Raw genomic sequence first — 10142 nt, 5'->3', positions numbered from 1 at the left:
GTTCATTTAAACTAAAGAGAAATATTTAAAATAAAATGGCCTGTATTTGTAGAGCGCTTTTCTAGTCCCTATGGACCCCAAAGCGCTTTACACATTCAGTCATCCACACATTCACACACTGGTGATGGCAAGCTACATTGTAGCCACAGCCGCCCTGGGGCGCACTGACAGGGGCGAGGCTGCCAGACACTGGCGCCACCGGACCCTCTGACCACCACCAGTAGGCAACGGGTGAAGTGTCTTGCCCAAGGACACAACGGCCAAGACTGTCCAAGCCAGGGCTCGAACTGGCAACCTTCCGATTACAAGGCGAATTCCCAACTCTTGAGCCACGATCCCCCGAAAATAAAAATATAGGGTAAATATCTGGTTTTAATAGTTTTCTATTTAACAGGTAATGTCATCACAACTAATACTTTGACGTGTGTTTATTGAGACTGTGAGTATGTCTAGAAAAATTGTGAGACAAAATCAAATAAATATAACAAATAATTAACCCCCCCCCCCAAAAAAAATAAATAAATAAATAAATAAAAAATCTATAATAACTCTGCCAATAGAGATTGACAGACCACGTGACTTTCGCACATTGCATGCCGGGAACTCGTGGCAAAACAATCCAAGTACCGCATCAAATGCAAGCATTTGCAGCACAGCAAAACGTTCATTCTTCGGTTCCAATAAATTCTTGCTTTTTCTTTGCCCCCCAAAAAGGTATGTACACTGTAAAAAAAAAAAGAAAAAAAAAAAAAAAAAAAAGTGCTGTTTTTACAGGAAAACCCTGGCAGCTGGGGTTACCAGGGACTTCCTGTAAAAACGCTTTACAGATGCAACTTGTAAATTGATTTACAGTGAATGAATCTCAGATTAAAACTGTTAAATCTACAGGAAAAAGAAGTTAATTTCACACATAGATGTAAAAGATACAGGAAATAGTGTATTTATATATCACAAGTAATAAATGCTTTTTGTGGATCCATAAACTGCAAAATTAACAGGGAAATATCGTACAAAGAACTAATTTAAAATGGTAGAACTACAGTGAAACTGTGCATATTAAATGGAGCTGCTCTGTAAATTATACATAAAATCTATGCTGAATATTATATGTTTTAATGTAAAATTTTAACCATAACCCAGCAAATTTCTTACTGCTACGCCTACACCCAAACATGCAAAAATACATCTTGAGAAAACACAAGAGAGGAAAATATCACTTTTGGGAAATTTATTTTGCAGCCACATTAGCAAAATGACAGCAAATGGATCCATTTTTCCAACTAACACAATATGCAAGGCACACAGCAACTACACAATTCAATCAAAATATAGGCTATAAAAGCTGTGGAACATTCCTGCAAAGCAAGAACCATGTTCATGAAACAAGCATTTGTTAGACCCTCCACCAGAAAAAGTTAAATAACCTGTTAAGACTTTAAAACAAAAAACACATATTGTGCCAAAAATGATCATAATCACCGTGCAACGCAACACGCACCCTGCTGTCACCACAACCATGGCCCTGGTCAGAAAACATCAGCAAAACCACGTGGTGAAACAAACCTACACATGTGGTCTAGAAACACTGCAGTAGCAGCATGTTGTTTTTTTCTTTTCTTATGTAAATAAAGAACATTCCTACAAAGAAAGAACATCTTCATGAATTGGCTTCATGCATTCGACCAGTAAAAGGTTCCAGTACACATTGTGGAACAAAATTAACAAAGTAAAACTAACAGTCCACAGAGAGTCAAGATTTAGGCTTAGCGCCACTCGTGGTCGGCGAGATCCTGAATCAGGGTGAGGACTCGAGGGTTCACACTGAGACGACGCTTTGAGTTTTTGTTCTCTACTTTGGTTCCTTTTTCTGGGTTTATGGAGAAGAAACACCTGTAGAATAACAATCATATAAAAGTTTATTAAGCATTTTTATAATTGATCAGTTAAAATACACGTACAAAGTAAGTAAAAATTAAGTATATACATATATATACACAGTCATGGCCATGACCACGTTCAAGACAAAGTATAACCAAAATGCTGTGGGGAAGTGAACAATGCATGGTCAAAAGTATTGGCACCCTTCACGAGTGTCTTCTGCAGTGATATGTCACACTTTAGCATTGTTAAAATCCAAAGCAAAGGTTATAGGTAGTCAGACGTCAGTTGACGCTTGGTCTAGCCCTGAGTCTCGGCCAGGCTTGGACCCGGATTCAGACTGTTAATGTATTTAAAAAAAAACAAACAAACAAAAAACAAACAACAACAAAAAACAGAAAAAAAAAACCAACTGAAACCGGCTCCAAAGCCGACCGAGACTCAGAGCCAGACCTGGACTCGAACCACATCAAAGCCAGACTCCAGATCCCAGAGTCTCAGTTATGAGAAATAACAAAGCCATATTTGTTCACCTCTGAAGAAACTCTAAAGTGGAAGCCAGCTCAGATGGATAATGGATGTTGAAATTGTAGTAGCTCCCGAACATGAGGCACAGTGCAGAAATGAAGGAGGATATGTTTGTGCTGACGAGGTTCCGATCAACACTCAGCATGTATCTTCTTGAGGAATAGCAGGACTGTCCTGTGAACAAATTATTTAACAGGTTATTTCAATAAACACGGCAGTCACATGACATTCTATAAAAAGTGCACTTAAAAAAAAAAAAAAAAGAGAGAGAGCTATGAAACAGACTTACCACACACGATAATAGTGGGTGTCAGAGGCACTTGCTCCAGTTGTACCTCATCTGCCAGACATGTATCTTCAACACAGAGAAGCATGGACTCCTCCTTCTCTTCAAAGTAGCTGAGCAGAAGCAGGACCATCTCTTTCACATCATCTGAGCAGCCACTCTGCGGTCCCCGCATCCTCTGAAGCCTTGCATAAGTCTGAAGGAACACCTTGCTTTTGCTGACAGCAACTGTGGTCAAGTAGTCCAGTAGCCTTTTCCCCTTCAAATCCAAATTACGTGTGAATGTCTCTTTGAGGTCAATCCCAGTAAGTTCCTTGAAGTGGACAGACATGCCAAGTTCATCAAACCAAAACGGCCACTCCTCCCTAAGGCATTTGATACTTTTCCCCTGATTGACATGCAGACGTTGTGTGTAGTAAGTGGACTTCATTAGACTTTTTACCTCTTCTGGATTGGTGTCAGCTTGCTGGAACATCACCTTGAGTTTTTCCATCTTTTGCTGTTGGCTCTCTGGAGTTTCTTCAAGAGGCAGAAATTCTACATTCCATTTAATGCACCCGTATGTATCCTGCATGGCTGCTCTTTCTTCTAAAGGGATCTCGTCTGTGTGGTCTGAGTCAGTCTGATGTTTTCTTTTTCTTATTTTGGGTGTTGAAGTGCGCCTTACATTTTCAATTCTGTTCTGCAACTGTTTGACAAGTGAAAGGTAGCCTGCGCCAACAATCTCACCCTCTATTAAATCTTGCAGAGAATTGGGATATTTTGCCACCATTTTTCTTGCAACGTCAATTGAATGTTTTCTACCTACATGAGGGCATTTTTCCATCATCTCAGTCACAACAATCCGGACCATTTGCCTCCTCAGTTTTGGGCGAGGCCTTTTCCCCCTCTCAAGAAAATGCATCACTTCTGCAGGAAGTTTACTCCATGGAATTTCAAAGTTGTCATCCCATTGTATGTCACATCCTGGGCTGCTGGAAGAGGTCGACGATAGACTTTGGGGTGAAAGTGAGAGCAATGACAGCGACTGGGTTGATGAGGCTTCCACAGATGATAGCGAGCTGTTCTCTGGAGTTTGGTCTTTAAATTACAAAACAAATACAATTATTATTCACACTGTATGTCTGTTCATGACCATCTCTGCTTTTGAGTTTGAATAGTTGTTTGTTGTTTTTACTTACATTTCTGTTTCCAAGCAGAAAGAAGCTTTCTTGCTTGTACAGGTCTTAATGCTGTCATCAAATCTGCCTCCGTTACGAAGCGTAGATCATCACTTGTCTCAACTCCAATGGACTGCAAGTGCTCCTCCAGGATGTTTTTGTTCACAGCTTGAAGTTCTGGTAGGACTTCCGTGATGGCGACATCTAGGAAGGTTCGCTCTGAGTCACTCATACTTGCACTGAAGAAGAAATGCCACATCCAAACAAAATAGAAAATCACATACAGTTCATACACTTGATGGAGCAGGGTGTGGATTACGTGACACTTATATTAATGTTAAACTATTTACAGTGAGAAGTGAGCTATTAGTTGGACATTATTTTGCCACAATACTATGCTTTAGTGGAATGACTCTGTATTCTTGAAGAATGTATGATACCAAAGGATAGAAATCAGGCAGGTCATTAATGTTGATACACTGTAACCCAAGACTGTCCTTTGTCACAGAATACAGATGGTATTCTGAGAGGAAGATGCCTTTGTGGATATCCATTAGAACATACACAGATGTGTCATTTTGAATCAAGATGAGTAGAAGTTCACCAAACTCCATACACTCGTCATTTCTGTACACAAGAAACTGTCCCTTTTTATATGCAGTGCCCTTGTACTGAATGTCTGTGGTAACTGTGGTATTGCTTTCTGAAAAAGCTAACTCCCTGACCGCATGCTGAATAGTGTCACTGTAGAGGTTGGGATAAAACGCACAGCTCTCCTTGACTTGCAGCAGTTCACGGCATTCTTGCCCTGCTAAAAGATAAGCCTGATACATCTGATGACGTGTTGACAAAGTTTGACAAATATTTTTGAAGCTTTTCAAGTGTCTGGCACATCTTTTGAAGTAACTGTGTTTACATTCAAACCTAAGCGTCCATAACCTCATCAATGGACCAAATTTCAACAACAGTGCTGAATAATGGCGCAAATAGTGGTGCTTGGGTTTTAGTTTAATTCCAGGAAACAACATCTCTCTCATCTCCAAATATTCTTGGATCAAAATGTCAGCGAATGCTATCTGGGACAAGGAAATGCTCTGAGCACAAATAAAATCCACAATGTCTTTCAACTGGAGAGCTAACTGCCATACTTCATCCTCATGGTTTTGTACTTTGTCACCAATCAAAACTGGCAGCAATCTCAAAAGGTTCCAGTTTTGAACGGCTTGCCCTGATAATTTGGATCCGTCAGGTTTGACAGTACATGGCTTTGTAAGTGCTTCGGATCATTTATATTTAAACTGTTTAATGCGTCTGTCTAAAAGGGAGTATGTGAACCATTTTTAATTTTTTATAATGTTCTTCAGGTACAGTGCTAGATCATATGACACAACTCCTTCAAAGAGGTCATGACCTAGACAAGGTGGGAGACCAGGCTGGGATACGTGAAAAGACTGAAGGGTATTGAAGATGGAGTTTACCTTTATTCCTCTGACGTCTTGGATAGTTTCAGACTGGAGATCAGCAACAGCCGCGTCATATGTCTCTGGAGTGCGTGGAGGACCACAGGCATTCGGATCAGCATAAAACTCACTTCGTGTTACTTCACAGTACCTGCAAAAATATTGAGAGCAGCTGAAGTTTTCTGTAAACCCTCCTATGCAATGAGAACCCAAGTTGTCCCCAGCAATACAGTAAAGACCCCCTTTTACAGTTTCTCCATCTACATCTATTCCATCTGTCTCCAAAGATTTCAGATCTGCCAACAACTCTGAGAAAACTTTGGCTATTCCAAAACGCTTGAAGTCATTCTCAACACACAACAAGACTAAAAACATGTTATCTGTATTTGAACGCAAATGAATGGGTAAATTTGCTAATGACAGATAGACTGCAAGAAGTTTGTGCGTCTTTTTAGCAGAACCCAGGGGATTCACTACCTCAAATGAATCTTGGTACAAAATCAGTTTGAGGCTTTCAGGGTTTTCATTAAAGAACTGGTGACATTTGAAAATTTTGCCATCATATAAATCCTTAAAAATTTCTACATCAGGACCCCCAAACTGTTGTGACTGTGTATTCCTCCATAACTGTGACTCTAAAAAGCTCTTCAGGGTTTCTCCAACTGGTATGTAGTAAGCACATTTTTCTGTCATGTTTTCATCCATTCCCAATGGCACTTTCTTGGGTTCTGTGTATTTAAACATTTTTTTGAATGTTTGATTTCTGGTGTGTGTTGTTCCTAGTTGTCCCTGATGGCAAGCAGAGAACAAATCTGACTCTTTAATGCAGTCACAGATTTTAGTGACTGCTTCATCTGATAGGTTCATTTCATTTTTTAGTAAACAACTTACCTTATTAATTGTGTAGGCTTGACCCAATTCGTGCACATTCTGCATTTCCTCAGCAATACTCTGTATAGTAGAGGCAGGAATTAGCAGCTGTCCTTGCAGTTTAAGGTAAAAGAGACACATGTTTCTGAGATAAGAATGACTATCCTTCTCTGGCATATCACTGGCTGAACTAGCAGATGCCATGGTTTCATGTGTGTTTTCTGAATATTCTGTACTGTCATTTGGGGGCTGAGGACGAGATTCCTTGTACATGTCATCAATACCATCTGGAGAACAAGCTTTATGCTTCCTACACATGTGAGAAGTAAATGATGACTTTTTTGTAAACATATGCTTACAACCACTTACTGGACATGACACAGACCTGCCCTCTGCAATATGATCGTTTAAGTGAGACACTAGCTCTTTCACTGTTTGAAAATGGCGGGCACATAATGAAACCGCACATTTTAAATCTGCAACAAGAGCTTTAGGAGTAGCTTGAAGTGCAGGTGCATTGTGCACACGATAAAAATGCCCCTTGAAAGCAGAGTACGTGGTGAATGTTTGGCTGCAATTGGCGCCAACACATTTAAAAATACAACAAGGCTCATTCTTATGCACTCTGCAATGTAGTACATAGCCTCTTAATGTGACCAATACCTTTTTACAAAAGACGCAGATGATCATTTTTAGTATTTCAAAAGTTTGCCTGTGCTTTTCAGCTGAACTAGCATGCTAGCGCTAGGTTATGAGCATTGGTCTAAATATCAACTGGTGCTTTTATCTCGAAAAAACGTCGCCAAGATATTGAACTTACCGTGCAGACTTTCTGACGAACAAACACAGATCCTCAAAAAACACTTGAAATCGTATGTTTGTAATTTGTCCTAACAACGTAGTTGCTGAAAGTTCGATGTTTTCTTCTCCCGTCTTCTCTCTCGTGCTGGCTCGTTAGCTAAGTTCGTGAACTAGGCGCTCTTCTCCTCCCGCCCTCACGTCATTATCCAATCAGAGACGAGCTTCAGATGCACATTCAAAATTAGGCGCGCTCAGTGCAACGTGAGTGGCCTGAAGTAGCTTACAGCTCTGTGGAGATGAGGCACCATAGAGATCCTATGGGAGGCACTGTAAGTTTGTTTAGCCTGTAATAATGAGACATTGCTGACCTAACCCAAAAAAGTATTCTAGTCTAAGTATCACATTGCAATTAAAAGAAACATAAAGAATTCAAGCATTATGACAGAAGCATTACTTAGTCGTTAAATAATAATTTCTTATTGGTTACCCTACAATAGGCTGCAAATAGCCCGAATGATTTAAGAAAAAAAACATGATGTAAACAATTTTAATTGTATATTTTTATATAGCCTATAAATGGAGAGGCAACCTCTCAGGTTCACAATGACATCTTCTGTGAAAACATTTTTATTAGTCCTATCCATGACTTTGCATCATTTCATGAATCATGTTAAAAGTAGGCCCAGTACATCCATGCAGTTGTAAAGTGACTTATAGGTCATGTGTTTTTAAGAAAAACTGACTAAAACTGTGATTTTTACAGTATTTGCATGTCAAATTAACATGATTGTTTGGTTATGAGTATTACGGTGTTTCACTGTTTTTATTCACAGTATTTGTAGTTTTAACCAATAAATTTGATTATAATCACACATTCATGTTGTAAATATAACAGGAACATTCTGTTTAAAGGTTTACAATAATTCACTGTGATCGAAACAGGAAAGTTGTGTTTTGGGGTTTACTATACATTTCTGTAGGGGTTTTACATGGTTTTTATGTCAATTTCACTGCCCTTTTTTACAGTGTACAAAACGAAGGAGAACAATGCCGGTCTGTACAAAGACAGACTTGATGAAAAGACAAAGAAAAGATACGAGGAAAAAATCAAAGGAGTGAAAAGGTCAGACCCTTACGAGCACACAGAGGGACAAAAGACGTTAGCGTGCTGCCCAACTTTCCCCACGCTCAGATTTATAATTATACGCTTCTTGGAGTGAGTGCATACACTCATGAAGTTTAGTAACTTCATGAGTGAGTTCCCAGAATTCTTTGCGGTTTTACCCCTGAGTGACGTCACATTTTCAATCTCTATAGCTGCATGGATGCTATCCATGTCCATCTTTTATATACAGTCTATGGGTGTGATACCATTTTCGCTAGTGTGACAATGGGAAGCATAAACTCGGTGTTGTTTAGACATGGTAAGATGTCTTATTATTAGGAAAAGTGACAGCTGTCATCCACTATAACACACTATACGAGATAAAATCACTCACTGCTGAAGTGATGCCTTACAGCATCCAATTTGTAGCATATTCAGACTTACAGATATTATATAATTTAATATTTTTACATTTAAACACATTGAGGATAGTTCTGACGTTAGTTTGTCAGAGTAAAATGAATATTCTCGTCCGTACAAAAGAGTCACAGCAGACAGTTTGACTGAGAAATGACTACTGCTAATAACATTAACAATAGCTCTATTATATTCAAGTCCTTGACAGTGTGACAGAGTGACAGTGAGTCAGCATGCATGAGGATCCTGAAGCAGCTAAATGGTATTCAGCATGGACTATTCAGGTTTTGTATTTGAAACACAAAAGCCTAGGCATGAGGCACCTTTTCCTTCCTAAAAATAACAAATTTCCATCCAATGAAGTAAAAGAAAGCAAAAAAAACAACCTGAATGAATCTCTGTAAACCTGACAGAGGCTGAGCAAAATCACATCTTCTAATTAACCTTTTTGAAAACCTTAATCTTTGTGTGGTTTGCTTGTGGATTGAAGAGTTGAATTTGCTGCAGTGATAGGTTAGTATTTGTGGAAGCAGCGGCTGAGGCTGAACAACTTGCAGGTCCCAGAACATGCATTTGATAACACGCTCATTCAAAAGGAGATTTTCTCTCTGGTTTTTCGCAGCTGACACTTTAATCCATCCCGACAACAAACTGTTTGTCAACATATTCAGTGTGTGAGTTTTACCCTGGACCATATTGTTCCGTTTTTCATTTTTATGGAAGAAGCAAAGAATTTATTGCATGTTTAAGTGAGATGAACTCGCAGAGCATCTTAACTCTTGATGATATTCATGAGTATTCCAAGTCTGGACTCTTGAGTTACATTTACTGCATATTTACCCGGCATGCCCTACAATATAAGAAGAAACTGTAGATCTAACTGACTTGAAACATGAGGGAGGGAGAAGGAGGGAGTGAGGGAGAGGGCGGAGTAGCTAAAGGGGTTGGGGGACCACCATTGCTACACAATGTTCAGTACCCTTCTTCCCCCACTGTGGTAAAACACACATGTTAACTATTTATTTATGTAAGTGTGAAATGACATTTAGCATTTTGAAACACCGCCATCATATTCACTTAAAATAAATGTCCTCAAAAAGGATAAAGCATGCAAAGAAAATATCCCAAATTGGATTGAAGGACCGTGTTAAATCCTGTAAAATGGCCTTTGAATTCCACGTTAGATAAATAAAACACTGCACAGCATTGTTATGGGTTTTTGGCAACACAATCCATCTTCATTTTTGATGAAAGCCTATGGGCTGTCTGGTATAGAGCAGCAAAGCAGCACACAGCCTGCATATTTACTTCCAGCTCATTTATTCTCATTATGCAGTCCTGCAGACGTCAATGAGGGGATTTCTGCCCCACAGTGATGCTCTGTGATACAGAAGCAGAGAGAGAGAGAGAGAGAGAGAGATGGGGGGACACATCAGGAAAAACAAGGCGGAAGCAAGGCGATGGGGGGGTGCATTCATTCCCGCTCTGAACTTTGACACCTTTGACAGAGGTACCCTCTGTTTTCAGAGCCTACGTTGACGGCACCAGCTCATTCTTTTGGCCTCGCTCAGTCTCCATTGGAAATTTCACATTCGCTGTCACATAATGAGGCCCAGCCCTGTCTAGCTGGGGAGGAG

At 39.7% G+C, this 10142-nt stretch overlaps 1 protein-coding gene across 2 annotated transcripts; it reads right to left on the bottom strand.

Annotated features, from left to right (window-relative positions):
• Positions 1–1213: 1213 nt before the first annotated feature.
• On the bottom strand, positions 1214–7120 carry LOC147329934 (uncharacterized). 2 transcript variants are annotated; one of them, XM_086291369.1, is made up of 7 exons: positions 7003–7120; positions 6204–6263; positions 5331–5463; positions 3874–4091; positions 2696–3772; positions 2412–2580; positions 1214–1890 (listed from the first exon to the last, which is right to left on the bottom strand). In XM_086291369.1, exons 4-7 carry the CDS (start codon positions 4082–4084, stop codon positions 1764–1766), a joined length of 1584 nt encoding a protein of 527 aa, XP_086147495.1. In that variant the 5' UTR covers positions 4085–4091; positions 5331–5463; positions 6204–6263; positions 7003–7120; the 3' UTR covers positions 1214–1763. The 2 variants fall into 2 exon arrangements, with proteins under 2 accessions (XP_086147495.1, XP_086147494.1); XM_086291368.1 differs by lacking the exons at positions 5331–5463; positions 6204–6263; positions 7003–7120 and having other exon boundaries at positions 3874–4435.
• Between the last annotated feature and the right edge of the window lie 3022 nt (positions 7121–10142).

The sequence above is a fragment of the Aulonocara sp. 'chitande type north' Nkhata Bay genome, linkage group LG5 (assembly GCF_057382095.1).
Source record: "Aulonocara sp. 'chitande type north' Nkhata Bay isolate Kocher_YH1m ecotype deep benthic linkage group LG5, A_spYH_male_GT1.1, whole genome shotgun sequence".
NCBI lineage: Eukaryota > Metazoa > Chordata > Actinopteri > Cichliformes > Cichlidae > Aulonocara > Aulonocara sp. 'chitande type north' Nkhata Bay.
Note: the sequence above shows the minus strand (reverse complement) of the source record. Positions and strands in the feature narration are given on the sequence as shown.